Here is a 16,384-nt window from a genome sequence, read left to right as displayed (position 1 = left end):
TTTTCATTTATTTAAAAAATATTTTAATGCACCATTAATAAAGGGTCCAACGCATTAATACAAGAGAAATATTGCAAATAATATTAAAATAATCATCAAATTAAAAGGAAAAAACAATAAAAAATAAATGAATGGAAGGTATGTACATGTTTCCTCCTCATGGAGAGAGGAAAAGGAACGACATATTTACAGCTTGGAATCAGTGTGTTTCTACGAGAAACAAACACCTCTACAATATTTACATGTACTTCTTTGATTTTTTTTTTTCCTTTCATCTTTTTGTCCTGTAGTAAAGAGGGTTGGTTTGTACTGAAAGGCTTTCATTGCAACAAGAAATATCTTACACATTTTGTGTTTGGGAGGGAACAAAGAAAATAAAAAGGAGTCTAGTTAAAAGTTCAACGTCAAAGTCAAACTTGGGACGGCCGCGGCCAGAAGAAAAACGGGGACGACACGAAGACTTGTCTGAGGCTCATCTGCCAGCCACGCAAACACACTCCTTCCACCATCTACACCGCAAACACTGTAAATCGGACATTTGTTTGCCTCAAGATGACTTTTCCAAGGAGGGACGTTTGATCGGGGTGAACGACACACTCCCAAATAAAATAATGCGTTCTGGAAAGGGCTGCAACACAGAGGAAAACGGCAAAACTAATCCTATTACGAGACCAAATCAAACAAATGTGCTTTTTAAAAACACACAGAGTGACTAAGCGTTAAAGGAACAAGTAAACAAACAAACACCATGTGATGACTTGGTCATGTGTGGACCACAGCTGCAGAGTCGGCATCAGTGCTCACAGACTCGCGTAAGAACTTCAAAAATACATCCACGAGGGGATATATGCAAAAGAATCGCAGAAAATGCTTTTGCCAATTGCTGAAATAAAACGCTGCCTGTCGAGACAAAATATGTGGATAAAAAAAAACAACTCCTCTACAGACTGGCATCCCACCAAGCAAACGCTCGATAAAAAAAGACCTTTTGTTGACTTTGGTCACTGATCCAAATGCCTTTGACCAATGTGCACATAAAACCAACGTCCTGTGTACAGAATTAAAAAGTACACTCACAAGAGGAGAGATTCTGGTGGAATCACACCCATCTGCAGACAGAATATCTTCCTTGTCAACATAGTTAAGCTTTAGTGGGTTACAGTACTGCTGATGTCGAAACTACGGCAGGAGAAATGGAGAGTTTCCAAAGCTGCTGCGATTCAAAAACAGCTGCTGACACGACTTTCTGATACTGTGCTGAACAGAATTTCACAGATACTTAGCACAAATTTCTTAGAATGTGCAAGGGGGCCACGATGAGCACGCAAAGGCGTTAAAAGCAAGTACATCAGTGTCCATGACCTGGGGAGAAAATTTTTAAAAAAAAAGGACGTGAGCCAGTTCTATGTTTTTCTGATGTAAAGAAAAAAGAAGTAAGCTTCTAGCTGGAACTTAACTGACATATATTTTCACGGGGGAGTTAAAAAATCTTCACTCATCCAGACGGAAGCTTGGGGCAAATCAGGAGAGCAACGGACAGCGGAGGAGACGACAGTTTTATAGGGCTGGTGAATCACAAAGCCACTGAGGACAGTGGGTGGGTACACTGAAGCTCATTTCACTGTAAGATACTTACAGCTAATGCAACTAAGTAACAATACCATTAATAACAGCAATAGTAATATCATTATATAATACTATGAAATGAAATTGAAAAAAAAAAAAAAAAAAAAAAAAGCTCCAAAACAACCTTCACACTTGGAAATCTTGCATAACCGAAGACCAAATTGACTGAAGTTTGTCATCTTAAAAGTGCGCCCGTAACGAGCGCTTTTAAAAACCCTGAATTGGTCTGGTATTCCTGTGCGTCTGTGTGCGGATCTGTACGGGGGGGGGGGTGGGGTTTGACACTGGAGGAGTGATCCCGGGCTGTGAGCTGACCAAGACACAAGACACCGGTGGATTTTTTTTGTTTGTTTTGTTTTTAGGTGTCGCCGTCTTCCTCTAAATGGATGTTGGCGTTGAAACAGAGACGCATTTCACGCCTGGGCTAAAAGGAACAACCTGCTCTGACACAAAGTCCAACGACACTGCCGGCCTCCTCCTTCAATATTCACGAGCCACATTACACAAACCCACCAAACACCAGCGTGTGGAAACACAGAGAGAATGAAAAGTGTGCGTGAAAAGTGCAAGTGTGTGCGTCTGTGTTTCCAAAGTAACGTGAGAATGACTGTGAGGCTTTCCGGAGGAGAAGCAGGGGGTGTTGGGGAGTGGCTTTGCTTTGAGTTACACTCTGAGGAAGGCGAATCGGAAGGTGGCGGGTGTCCGGATCTGGCTGGCTGTTGGCAAATGATGGAGAGAAGAGCGTTCACTAGTTGAGAGTTCCACGGCAGTTCTCCGTTCCGCACAGGCAAGGGATCTTGTTCTCCTCCAGGGGGAATTTGTAGTCGTAGGTGATCTCTTCATTGACGGCGATGGCCTGCTTCGAGTAGATCACAATCTTCTTCTGGGACTCTATTGTGATAACCTTGGCATAGCAGTTTGGCTAAAGGAAGAAAGCAGGGAGAGACTGATAAGCAACAGGTGCAGAAATTAACATCAACCAACTGAGAGTAAATTTAACGATTGAGGACGATTGTTGTTTGAGGGGCTCACAGTGCAGCAGTGGTTGATGAATCGTGCCAGGTTTCCACACTTGGTGGCATCTATGATCGTGTCGTGGTCCACTCTGAACAGGTAGCTGCTCCCGATGCCCTGCTGCGTGTAGCGCTTCTCTCGATTGTCAGCCACCATCTGAGCGCACGACACAAAGAACATGTTAGCATTAAACCAACGTCAACATGGAAATATCTGAAAAAATACATTTCATTTTCAGGTCATTTTTATTGGTGATGTTTGGATTGATTGTTACCATTAAAGTGACTCAAGATATATTAATTGATGAGGAAGACGCATGTCAGAAAATGTACTGTAGATTTGCTACAGCAGCGGTCTCCAATATCTTTTTTTGCACAGTGGACTAGTTTCAAGCAATAAAATTTTATACAAACTGGTCATTGCGCACATAACAAATAATAATTGTTTGTGTCCCAAACAAATGAAATTAGTTTCTGTTGTTCAATATGTATGTACTTTTTCTTCCGTTAAGAGCATCGAGTCTCTCCCTCTTCTTCCCAGATGTCTGTGTTTTATTAATTTTGTCTGGATTTATTTTATGAGTCTGGCATAAAAACTGACAGATTCAACCGCAGGAGATGAGCACAGATGGAAGTGATGGGAAGACGATCTAGTCATTTATCAAAATGAAACACCCTGCAGACGCTGTCAAAACAAATACAACAAAAAATGTTTTTATTCTTTCTGTGTGGCCTGGTACCAAATGAGTGTTTGGGGACCACCGTGCTGCATCAGGTGAAGCCTCTCACTCTTCAATCAGATGGAGTTACAGCTCTGTTTGTTAGCTACCTGTGTCAGAAGTGCACCTCTCTGTTGCCTAAGTGGTAACTGGTTGTTTTGTTGATGAACTTCACAGCACAAAGTTGTCATAAAGCTGTCTGGCGACTCTCTCGTCTACCTGGCTACCTGAAGCTCATGCTAGCACATGTCAAAAGCTAACAGGCCCATAGCTGAGACTCTGCTTATGTCAGGGAGTAGCAGAAATGTGATTACATGTTTTAACAACACTCAGACTAAAGTGTTGAAGTTTGTTGGCGACATTCTGCACCGACTATAAACCAATTTCAGAGGTGGCAGTAAATACAAACAGAAATTTTCTGGAAAGATAAAGTCGCTGCAACAGTATCTGCTGACATCTGAGTAGCTGTTTCCAGCAGCTGGACTAACTTTGTCATGTATTTCTGTCATAAGGATTATTTTGACATCAAATCACGGTGGATTATTTATAGGTTATTTACTTGCTACAGTAAGCTGGTGTTTACTTCGTCTTTTTCAAATTCCTAAGGTAAACAAGTCGATCCATTTTGCAGCCAAAATGAAGCGTCAGTGGTATAAAAAGGACACGAAAAGACATCCATGATTATTCATTCTTAATGTCCAAAATTTGTATCCCTATTCTTCATATCACAATTAACCAATAAAAGTCCTTCCCTGTGTCGTGCTTAGAGAAGAATTGTGCATGTTTACAGATTGAATAGCTGGGACTAGAATGACACATTTAACACAACGACAACAAACAAAATGCTCACTGGTTCAATACAAAGTGAACATCATACCTGTCTGATGTTTTGACCCACGTACTCAATGACCATCTCATCAGCAGCAATGGGCTCCATGGCGAACAGGCCCCACTCGTGGATCCTGCTGCGCCCAAAACGAAGCTTCTTCTTGCGGAACTGCAGAAGAATAGACAGGACGCACTTTAACAATAGTCTTTGTAGAAATATATGAAGCATGTAGGCCTTGGCGTGAATAGAACCTCAAGTAAAAAGGGCAATTTTAATTACTTCCCTGGGGCGTTGGGTCTTAGCCTTAAGCAGCAAAAGATTTGGAGCTTGAACTTATTTTTAAGAATAGCTGACACTTGTTCTGCACGGGAAAAAATGCTCCTCACAAAACAGGAAAAAAAATTTATTTTAAAGAACTTTTTTCTTGAAATAAGTGGAAAAATCTGTCAATAGAACAACTGAAAAATGGCTTGGTAAGATTTTCTGAAATAAGATATATTTAGAATATTGAGATCTTAAAATTAGCTGGGAAAATTTATTTTAAGCTTCATTTTACCAGGACTGTCAAACTTAGGTGTCTCAACCTTCCTGTTGTCCTCATTTATGGGACAAAATTCCACAAATCTATTAAAAAAATGCAAAATCTTCAGGAATAAAATTCTTTAAAAGTTTAATTTTTTTTAAAAAAAAATCCCCAAATTTGACAAGAAAAATAAATAAAAATAAATATATAAAAATTGCTAATGGTTTCAAAAAATGGATAAAAATCTTCCAAAAAAATCCTAAAAACATCTAAAGTGATTCCATACAGAGCAGTGAAAGTTTTAATATTTTTTTAAGAAGTTTCACAAATTTTGGTTGATTTTTTCCCCGAATGTTCTTAAAGAAACTTTTTAAAAAATATTTCTTTTTTTCCATCAAAAATTCCCCCCCAAAAAATTTTGAAAACGTGGAAGCTTTCATTTTGAAAATATTTTCTTCTCCACAGTTTCAAACTGTAAAACAGGTCAATTTGACCCGCAGGACGACACCAGGGTTAAAACAAGATAATTTCAAAATTGCTTGACTTAACAAGATATTTAAGATGCATTGTCTGAAAACAAGTCCCTCTATCTTTCTGAAATGTCTCTTGTTAAGTGAATTTATCTTAAATCAAGCGGGATGAGACATTTTGACTAAAAATAACACAAACAGACTTGGTAAGATTTTCAGTTTTTGCAGTGTGTGAACTATGTGTGAAAATCAGCAAATGTGTTGTTACACAGCGAGCTGCATGTTCACTAGAATAACTAAATGACCTAACACATGCCATTTACAGTACATGTAAGAAGAGAGTTGATTTTAGTAGTTCAGCTGTCCATGCCTTCATCTGATGCATTTATCACAGTTCCAGTGCAAAATGCCCTCCACCCAAACACTGGACCACCGCCCAGTTTTAGGGTGTTGCTGATGTGCGATACTTTTGATTGGTAGTTTATGTTCAACACTGAAGTAGCTCTCTGACTCTGAACTTCACGTTGCACAAACATCTGAAGCAAGAAAAACAGATCTTCGGTAAAAACTAAACAAAAAAAAAAAAAAATCACATGCACACTTATTTACATCTGAGGTTTTGTGAGCAAACAAGCTAAAAACCTCTACATCCTCCAGTCAGAAGTTTAGACTGCAAACATCACCACTTTGACAGCAGCTGCCAGGTCTATTTTTTGTTGGTGGAAAAAATAAAAAACGTCTGTGAGCAAACTGCATGTGAACCTATAAATAGCTGGCGATTGCCGGACAGCAGTTTGCTCTCATTTCTAGTGTTCTTGAATGCTGCATTATGCACAGGACAATGTGCTAGAAAGCTGAGGGGACATCATTTTCTTTGTTTGTGGCTTCACCCACATTAAACATGCTGTGGATAAACAAGTTCTTTTTATCATATCAACTGATGAAGACATTATGTTTGGCCAGCAAAGACTTATCTGTTTTTCTGCTTAGTTTAGTGCTGAAACAAATCAAAGTGACAGCCAAAGAGAGCTCTTTATTTGTACTTGAATGTTAAGTGCTCCAGTAGATGGCAGCTGGACTGTTTATGATTCTTGAAGATGTTTCACTTCATCCAAGAGACCACCGCAGTTTGAACTGGGCGGTAGAGAGCAAGGGATGCCAATAATTATCCATAAATTAATTAATTGTTGGTAATAATTTAACCAAATACAATATATTGGGCACAAGACTAAGCCCATGCATTGTCTAACATGCTCAATGTACTGCAGACGAGCTGAAGCATCAGGTTTTAGCGGTCCAAGCAGACATTCACTGGGACCATGGGGTGGTCAGTGAACAGAAAGTATTATGGAGGTTTAGCTCGCAATGAAGCACCATGAAAAAGATTTTTTTGTTGGCAATAGCTTGTGCCAGCGTTCACATTTCATTCATTCATTTACATTAACAGGTTTTTCCCAGCCACCATCAGACAAGTGACATTGGGGGGGAGGTACTATAACATGGCATAACATCAAAATATCACATCATCACACAAATTATAATGGACAAATGTGTAATAAGTACCTTTGAAAAAAAGTATTCTATTGATTATTGTGTTTTTTGTTTATCTATGTGTGCTAATATTTGCACTGATAATGTGTTGTAGGGTGATGTATTTGAGGGTTCGTTTTTTTTTTTTAAATAGTTGCTAAATGATTTTTTGACATGAAGTCACGTAGAAGAATTCCAATGTAGCTGTACTGTGGCAATAAACTCACTGGAGAAAAAAAAAGTCCCTCTCAGAACAAGAAAAAAAAAAATATTATTATTTCAAAGAACTTTTACCTTGAAATGAGTGAAAAAATCTGCCAATAGAACAACTGAAAAATGGTTTGGTGAGATTTCTTGAAATAAGATATATTTAGAATATTGAGATCTTAAAATTAGCTGGGAAAACTTATTTTAAGCTTTATTTTACCAGGATTGTCAAGCTTAGGTGTCTTAACCCTCCTGTTGCCCTCATTTACAGGACCAAAAATATTGCTTCCTTGTCTGAAAAAAAAAATTCCAAAAATTCAGCAAAAATTGCCCCAATTTTTTTTTTTAAAATTGCAAAACCTTCAGGAGGAAAATTCCTTAAAAGTTTCCTTTAAACGTTTCATTAAAAAAATCTGGCACAAAATAAAAATTTAAAAAAAAATCTATAAATTGGAAATATTTTCAAAAAAAATTAATAAAAATCTTCTAAAAAAATCCTAAAAATATCTAAAGTGATTACATATACAGTATATATATATATATATATATATATATATATATATATATATATATATCAGTAAAACTTCTAATATTTTCTTTAAGAACATTCACATAAAAATCAACCAAAATCCAGCAAATTTCGCTGGATTTTGGTTGATTTTTTGTGAATGTTCTTGAACATTTTTAACATTTCTTTTTTTCCCCACCAAAAATGTTCAAAGATTTCCCAAAAATGTTGAAAAGGTGGACATCAGAAGTTTCACTGTGAAAATATATATCTTTTTTTATACATTTTCAAACTTTAAACCGGGTCAATTTTCCCCTGCAGGACAACACCAGGGTTAAAACACAGTTTCGGCAAATCATACAAGTCCCCGATAGTGTGTGTCTCAAATTTTAAGCAACACTAAGAATTCCTCACATGCTTGCACGTACTCATGCAGCCAGGGTTAGGAGAAACAGCTGTGAAAATATCTATTTTTGTTCCACATCTTAAAACTTTAAAACAGGTCAATTTGACCCGCAGGACAACACCAGGGTTAAAACAAGATCATTTCAAGATTGTTTGACTAAACAAGATATTTAAGATGCATTCTCTTCAAACAAGTCCCTCTATCTTGCTGAAATGTCTCGTTAAGTGAATTTACCTTAAATCAAGTGGGATGAGACATTCTGACTAAAAATAAGACAAACAGACTTGGTAAGATGCTGAGTTTTTGCAGTGCTCTATTCTATTCTATTGAGCCGTACCCTATGAGGACATTTCAAACCTGTTTCACCGGTGTAATCATGACATTTGGGATAGGGAGGAACCACTGCTGTATTGTGTGACTCTTGAGTCTACATACAGGTCTGTGCTGTCATTGGTGCACTGAACTGCATATAAAACACTGCTCTGTTTGTTGGACAATAAAGGAGCAATAGCTTTTGTTTATGAGGGCTTGTGGGTCTGAAATGTACCAGGATGTTGTGTTTTGGAGGAAACACTTGATCGAACACAATGGCAACACATAAGACAGTGTTGCTAGGCCTATTCTTTTCTTCTCTGTCTGATGTTGTGTGTTGTTTGTCCCGGATCTCTTTGTTGACCACATAAAAACCCAGCTGAGATATTCACAGGTTTTAAGAGCTTTCCTCAGATGTGTGCGCGTCTTTATTTACCCCCTTTGTCTGAGGGGAAAAGACACAGTCAGGAAAGTGGTGTAGGGTTTTGATAACCGCCAGCTTAAGATCCAGTGGGTGGCTCGAGTCTAAGAGTAGGTGTTAGTCTGTATGTGTGGGTTTCCCGTAAACTCTTCAACACTGAAGTTTACCGGAAACCTACGCCTAATCCTACTTCCCCACCAATCAGGACGGAAGCGGGCTTGTTGGATGAGACATGAAACCTCTTCGACAACCAAAATAGGTCCAGCTGCCTCCTACTCAAAGCGCGTAGGATTAGCATAACCTGAAAGACTTAATCACACATCCGTCATCTCTACTACGCACTGTACCAGGATGTTTTGTAGTCATTCAAGTATGTTTCAATGCTGAAATATGACTTTCTGGAACTACTGGGATCATTTATTGGTAAATGCAAGCATCGAAAGTCTGTCAGGACGGACGGTACGCATACACACGTGGACAAAATTGTTGGTACCCCTCAGTTAAAGAAGGAAAAACCCACAATTCTCACTGAAATCACTTGAAACTCACAAAAGTAACAATAAATAAAAATTTATTGAAAATTAAATAATCAAAATCAGCCATCACTTTTGAATTGTTGATTAACATAATTATTTAAAAAAACAAACTAATGAAATAGGGCTGGACAAAAATGATGGTACCCATAACTTAATATTTTGTTGCACAACCTTTTGAGGCAATCACTGCAATTAAACGATTTCTGTATTTGTCAATGAGCGTTCTGCAGCTGTCAACAGGTATTTTGGCCCACTCCTCATGAGCAAACAGCTCCAGTTGTCTCAGGTTTGATGGGTGTCTTCTCCAAATGGCATGTTTCAGCTCCTTCCACATATGTTCAATGGGATTCAGATCTGGGCTCATAGAAGGCCACTTTAGAATAGTCCAACGCTTTTCTCTCAGCCATTCTTGGGTGTTTTTGGCTGTGTGTTTTGGATCGTTGTCCTGTTGGAAGACCCATGACCTGCGACTGAGACCAAGCTTTCTGACACCAGGCAGCACATTTCTCTCCAGAATGCCTTGATAGTCTTCAGATTTCATCGTACCTTGCACACTTTCAAGACACCCTGTGCCAGATGTAGCAAAGCAGCCCCAAAACATTACTGAGCCTCCTCCATGTTTCACCGTAGGGACAGTGTTCTTTTCTTCGTATGCTTGGTTTTTGAGTCTATGAACATAGAGTTGATGTGCCTTACCAAAAAGCTCCAGTTTGGTCTCATCTGTCCAAAGGACATTCTCCCAGAAGCTTTGTGGCTTGTCAACATGCATTTTTGCAAATTCCAGTCTGGCTTTTTTATGAGTTTTTTTCAGCAGTGGTGTCCTCCTTGGTTGTCTCCCATGAAGTCCACTTTGGCTCAAACGACGACGAATGGTGCGATCTGACACTGATGTACCTTGGCCTTGGAGTTCACCTTTAATTTCTTTGGAGGTTGCTCTGGGCTCTTTGGATACAATTCCAACGATTCGTCTCTTCAATTTGTCATCAATTTTCCTCTTGCGGCCACGTCCAGGGAGGTTGGCTACTGTCCCGTGGGTCTTGAACTTCTGAATAATATGAGCCACTGTTGTCACAGGAACTTCAAGCTGTTTAGAGATGGTCTTATAGCCTTTACCTTTAAGATGTTTGTCTATAATTTTTTTTCGGATGTCCTGGGACAATTCTCTCCTTCGCTTTCTGTTGTCCATGTTCAGTGTGGTACACACCTTTTCACCAAACAGCAGGGTGACTACTTGTCTCCCTTTAAATAGGCAGACTGACTGATTATGAGTTTGGAAACACCTGTGATGTCAATTAAATGACACACCTGAGTTAATCATGTCACTCTGGTCAAATAGTTTTCAATCTTTTATAGAGGTACCATCATTTTTGTCCAGGCCTGTTTCATTAGTTTGTTTTTTTAAATAATTATGTTAATCAACAATTCAAAAGTAATGGCTGTTTTTGATTATTTAATTTTCAATCAATTTTTATTTATTGTTACTTTTGTGAGTTTCAAGTGATTTCAGTGAGAATTGTGGGTTTTTCCTTCTTTAACTGAGGGGTACCAACAATTTTGTCCACGTGTGTACAATGACGAGCTATAATGTCCAACAACATGCTGAAAGCTGCAGAGTCTGCTTGTGATTCAGCGGCTACATGTAATACCATGGATGTAGGAGGTTGTACCTTAAGCTGGTTGAGTTTGAGCAGGTCAGAGTCCATGACAGCCGTGGTGCCGATGACGGTGAGGAGGCGGCGCTGCTCCGAACGTCGCTCTGATAGCACTCGATTGGCTCCCTGGCAGGAAACAAACATGAAAGAGCTGTAAAAAAAAAAAGTCTCAATATCCCTTTATCACATGGCCTTGAGTTGTAGGAAACTCAGCGAGAGATGCACCTTGACCTCAATTTCTACATGTCAGTGTGGGTGAGGTGACAGAGATAAGAGTGGAAATGGCATCACCGGAGATGGAGGAAAGTTTCTCCTCTATTTTTGCATAGTTTGCTAAACTATAGTGAGACACAACATGTTCATGACTGATGCAGCGCTTTGTGAAGGAACCAAAAAATGCAAGCAATGCACATTAGGACAAGCGTTTCCTGTACATCAGGGGTGTCAAGATCCGTTCCTGGAGGGCCACTATCCTGCATGTTTTAGATATTTCCCTCTTCCAACACACCTGATTCAAATGATCAGGCTCGTTATCAGGCTTCTGCTGAGCTTGATGATAAGCTGATCATTTGAATCAGGTGTGTTGGAAGAGGGAAACATCTAAAACATGCAGGACAGTGGCCCTCCAGGAACTGAGTTTGACACCCCTGCTGTACATGATGTCAACTCAACAACTATTAAAGGATGTTTTAAACTGAACAAACCTTTAAAAACGCCACAAAGTGCTAAAACTGCGTGAAATTATTACGTAAAAATGAAAAAGAAACACAAGTAGAAGCTGATCAACAGTACAATGGTAGGACAAATGTCAAACCATGAGGAAAAGCCAAATGCATGAAAAAAAAAAATAACGGGTGACAAAGTTGCCTCTGATGCTTGATTGTGTTGCATCGACTCTCAAAAGTACGTCGCTTTGGATAAAAGCTTCTGCTGAATGAAATCGCACAATTGTGTGAAAAAATGACAAAAATTATGTTCTGATTCAGCTTCTGAGACTTTAAACCTTCAGCCCTGAACCTGCTATCTCTCCTTTTTCGTGTCACGTTTTCAAACTAACATTATTCTTCAAACTATCACCTGAATATACCAAAACAAATTCAGAATGTACTAGTACTAAACATATTCCCTGAAACATTCAAAAAACATGGATGTGTGCTTTGAAAACACCATTTACTCCTCACTAACCCACATCTCTGTGTACATGTGGCAGACACAGAATGTACTCAAAACAGTGTTGACGCCACAAAGTCACTGAGTCGCTTTGATCAAGACAGAAGATGATAACTGATATGGTGTCCAGGCACACCGTGTAACTCACTACTGCACAACACAGACACTACGGAAAACACATTAAAGGCAACTCCATGTTTTGCACTGCAGCACAACACAGCTATGGAGATTTTCCCCTGAAAACCACACGAACACCAAATACGGGACAATTATTTCCACTCTCCCTAACAACAATCTGGAAGAATGTGAAGAAATACTGACTGTACACAGGGTCAGCGTTGGTGCATCACGTGGAAAATCAAAAAGGGAGCGAAACGAATTCTCTTGTTCCTGATGCGACCTGAACTCTACTTGCCGTCATTATACAAGAGGAACAGATATGTTTAGAAGGAACTAAAAGCTAAAAATAATTTTTAAAAAAAAGTGAAACATGACTAAATATTGGACAGAGTAATGTGTTAAAAATGTGTGTGTGCTGAAGAGAGACACGGACAATAAGAACTGAGGACTAAAACTTAAAATGTAAAGACACATATGCAATTTGCACAGTAAAAACAAACATATTATTAGATAGTAGTTTGAAAAAATAAGTGTATCAACTAAAATGTTTTTTCCCTACATATCTGACAAAGCAAACATGGGATTCTCTTTGAAACAGCACCTTTTAAAAAAGGCGATATAGTCAAACTAAAGACAAGAAAACTGTCATTTTCAAAATTTAAATAAATATATAAAACAACAAGTCATCAGCCACATCGCAAACAACAATACACCCATACAATTATCACACCTATAAACTTCCCGGGGTGTATATGGACGGAACGTGTCAAATTTTAATTCTCTGTTAAGTGTATTCAGATTCATGATCCAAGATCTGGTTGTAAATACTGGAAAGGTACAATATGTTTTCTGGCTTACAATAAAGTTTGCTTTACAGTAACAATTTTGGTTAAGTTTTGCAAGTAAGCAGTAAAAGATAATTACACAGTAAACCCTTCCAGAACATTGTGTACAGATGTGACATTGGTCGGGGTTGAAAAATACACAAGGACAAACGTGCTTCGCAGAGAAACTGTGGTCGACGGTCAGCGTTTGGCATAAGCATGTGGCATAAGCAGAAGAAATATTTATTGATTAAGTCAAAAGGGTAGGTTGGGCTTTTTCTCTGGTGGAAACAATGTTGAAACCTACTGCTATGTGTTCGTGTGCAATAAACATCTGAACATCTGCCAGACATCTGCCTCACAGAACAGCTACAATCCTTCCTCAGTTCATACCAGCTTCATGACACACAGACACTTCTGCTGTAGCTGCAAGTAAAATTTGTGCAAACAGGGTTTTCAAATGTTTAAAATGACAAGTTTCATTTTATTCCGTAATATTTATTAACAAAATACAGGACTTTAGGTTATCGCTAATGGTAAAATTGTATGAACATTTCTATTTTTGATTAATCTGCTTTCTAAGTTTTGTGTATATAAATAAAAACACCTTGTTTGAATGTGAAACGAACAGTATAAACTGACGTATCTGCCACAGCATCTTTAAAACACAAAAAACAGTTTTCATTCACCACAGCAAAGATGGTTTGATTTAACATTAAATTTCAGACAGCTGGTAATATGCAATTCTGGAAAACTTTTCACTAATCTGTCACTGATTAGGAGTAATACACACATATTGTTTATAAAGTGCCTTGTCGTGTTTTATGTTTATGCATTGTGCTATAACTCTGCACTTGCCAACGCAAATGGTGTAGAAGTTAAGAGCTGAGAATCCATATTGCTATTCCACATATCTACCAGTGCCCCTCTTTACCTTTTGGAAGTCATCAGTTTTTATCCCAACTCTTATAATCACCAGTTCAACTGAGCCAAGTGACTGAGGGCCAACAGTTCTCAATTCCCTGCCAGTTAAACTCCTGAGGGGTGTTATCAAGCATCATATTCACTTTTTATAATAATAATACTAAGCAACTGCTGGGCCCCCTGAAGACTGTTTACAGAGCCGGTTGAGAGCTGGAAGATATCATTTCTTTCCAAACGATGTGGTTATTTGGACTCACATCAGGATTCCTTGCAAACTTTGCTTCCACACTAACATTTTAATTCTCTTTGTAAGCCTGATTCAGAGGGTTTAGCAAGCCCTGTGTGACTAACTTAACCCAGATTTTGTCCTGTTTTCTCAACACGACAAGCAACAACTACTGTAGGACCACGTACACCAGACCCTGCAATCTCAACAAGAAGAGGAGTGAACATCATGCCAATAAAAAGTGCTGGTACTGCAGTCTGAAGCGGGACAGATCAATTTTTCTACCGTATCCTACTGCAATTTTTGTGGTTGCTGCTTTAATAGTGCCAGTATAACAGGCCTAAACAAGTTCATCTGACCTACATACGAGCTTGTTGCTGTTATATAAATGGAAAAACTAATTTCTCAAATGTGGCATAATGTAGATAGACAAACATGTGAAGTAATCTATGCCGCAGAGACAAAACAAAAACAGGACTCTGCCTACCGAGGTGTCGACGTTCTCCACCTCCCGGATGACCTGCTCGGGCAGGTCCAGGTCCAGGTAGACGTCTTTCTCCTTGCGGCTGATGGCGTAGTAGCCCTCACTCCTGGCACAACCGGTCACATGCTCGCGCAGCTGTCCATCCGCACTCTTCTTTTTACGCCGAGGGTTCGGCAGATTGGTTAGTGCAGGTCAACGGTCAAGGGCAAAGGCAGGGAACCAAATGATACTAGGAATACTAAAAACTATCCATGCCTGAAAATTGTGCTAAATAATAATAATATAATTACACAAGCTACTTAGTGGTTTAACACCCCTGTTGTCCTCATTTACGGGCATCAAAAAATATTGTTTCTTTGTCGCAAAAAAATCCAAAAATTCAGCAAAAAATTCCCAAAATTTCAAAAAATTTGCAAAATCTTCAGGAAAAAAATTCTACTAATTACTTATGTTTTCACTTAAAAGTTTGATTTTTAAAAAAATCACCCAAATTTGGCAAGAAAATTCTTGTAAATATTTTCAAAAAATGAGTAAAAATCTTCCAAAAAAAATCCCAAAAACATCTAAAGTGATTACATATATATCAGTAAAACCTCTAATATTTTCTTTAAGTACATTCACAAAAAAATCATCCAAAATCCAGCAAATTTTTTTGTGAAAGTTCTTAAAGAAACATTTTTAACATTTCTTTTTTTCCCACCAAAAATGATCAAAGATTTCCCAAAAATGTTGAAAATGTGGACATCGGAAGTTTCACTGTGAAAATATATTTATTTTTCTACATTTTCAAACTTTAAACTGGGTCAATTTTGACCTGCAGGACAACACGAGGGTTAAAATACAGTTTCGGAAAATAATACAAGTCCCCCATAGTGTGTCTCTCAAATTTTCAGCAACACTAAGAATTCCTCACATGCTTGCACGTACTCATGCAGCCAGAGTTAAGAGAAACAGTTGCAAAAGATAAAAAAAACCTGGTGGATGAAGAGGCATCTGCTTATTCTAAATGACTCACCTACAAGCAATGAGGGGGCAGAAATATACAAAGTCTGAGCCTGATTGATTAAAATGTTGGTTAAGGATTTGTAGGATCACAATTTGGTGGAATTTTTACTCATTTGTAAACCTGGGAGGCAAACTATTTATACCTTCAAGTTTATAACAATCCCAAAATGTCTTTTCGTGACATTGGACTTTAAGTCAAAGATTCCTTGGACATTGTGGAATTGATGTGGAAGTTATCCCCAGCTATCAGACATATTTAAAACACTGAAAAGGATATTCGTATGGTTGACCCAGTGAGTGTCGTTGAGCCAGTCGGAGCCGTGGTCGTCTTGCAGCAGCTTCTCGTAGGTCTTCTTCAGCAGCATCAGGTCTTCGCCGTCCAGTCCAGAGTTCCAGATGTCGTACAGGATGGTCATCTGCTCAAACTCACTGCGGTTGTCAAACTTCAGGGCTGGTGGCTCGGGTGCCGGGACGGGTTTCGGCCAGCGCTGCGACGACGTCACCCCCGCCTCCTGCAGAAAGAGACGCTCGCTCTTCCTCACCTCTTCAACCACCTCGTCCTCGGTGTCTGAGCTGGACAGTTCCCCCGACTCAAGCTCCTCCACGTCCACATCTTCCTCAAAGTCCGAGTCCTGTATGGAAAAGGTTATGCAGCGTGGCCTTTTAGTTACACATCGTTTCACACAAGCCTGGTCACGTGACTAATGATTATTCACTGGTTAGCTTCAGTCCTTTTCTAAATTTAAAATGAATGACAACGTCTTGATACTTACATATCTGATCATTTTGCTAACATTTATGCAGGTTCAGGGCCTGATTGAGCTCTAACATAAATGTTCTTGGGAAACAAGCCCTGCGGTGTAAACAGGTAGTCTGTGT

At 38.9% G+C, this 16,384-nt stretch overlaps 1 protein-coding gene across 2 annotated transcripts in view; it reads right to left on the bottom strand.

The window, feature by feature from the left end:
- The window catches only part of setd1a (SET domain containing 1A, histone lysine methyltransferase), a 30,949-nt gene continuing 14,565 nt past the window's right edge, over nt 1-16,384 (bottom strand). For both annotated transcript variants that reach the window (XM_051941437.1, XM_051941436.1), the window contains exons 16-21: nt 15,783-16,137; nt 14,504-14,685; nt 10,768-10,878; nt 4,236-4,355; nt 2,659-2,796; nt 1-2,548 (exon numbers count right to left, since the gene is read on the bottom strand). In XM_051941437.1, the coding sequence (XP_051797397.1) occupies nt 2,375-2,548; nt 2,659-2,796; nt 4,236-4,355; nt 10,768-10,878; nt 14,504-14,685; nt 15,783-16,137 (1,080 nt within the window). In that variant the 3' untranslated portion in view covers nt 1-2,374. The remainder of the gene's footprint in view (nt 2,549-2,658; nt 2,797-4,235; nt 4,356-10,767; nt 10,879-14,503; nt 14,686-15,782; nt 16,138-16,384) is intronic.

The sequence above is a fragment of the Acanthochromis polyacanthus genome, chromosome 21, assembly GCF_021347895.1.
Source record: "Acanthochromis polyacanthus isolate Apoly-LR-REF ecotype Palm Island chromosome 21, KAUST_Apoly_ChrSc, whole genome shotgun sequence".
NCBI lineage: Eukaryota > Metazoa > Chordata > Actinopteri > Pomacentridae > Acanthochromis > Acanthochromis polyacanthus.
This window is presented reverse-complemented; position numbering and strand designations above follow the sequence as displayed.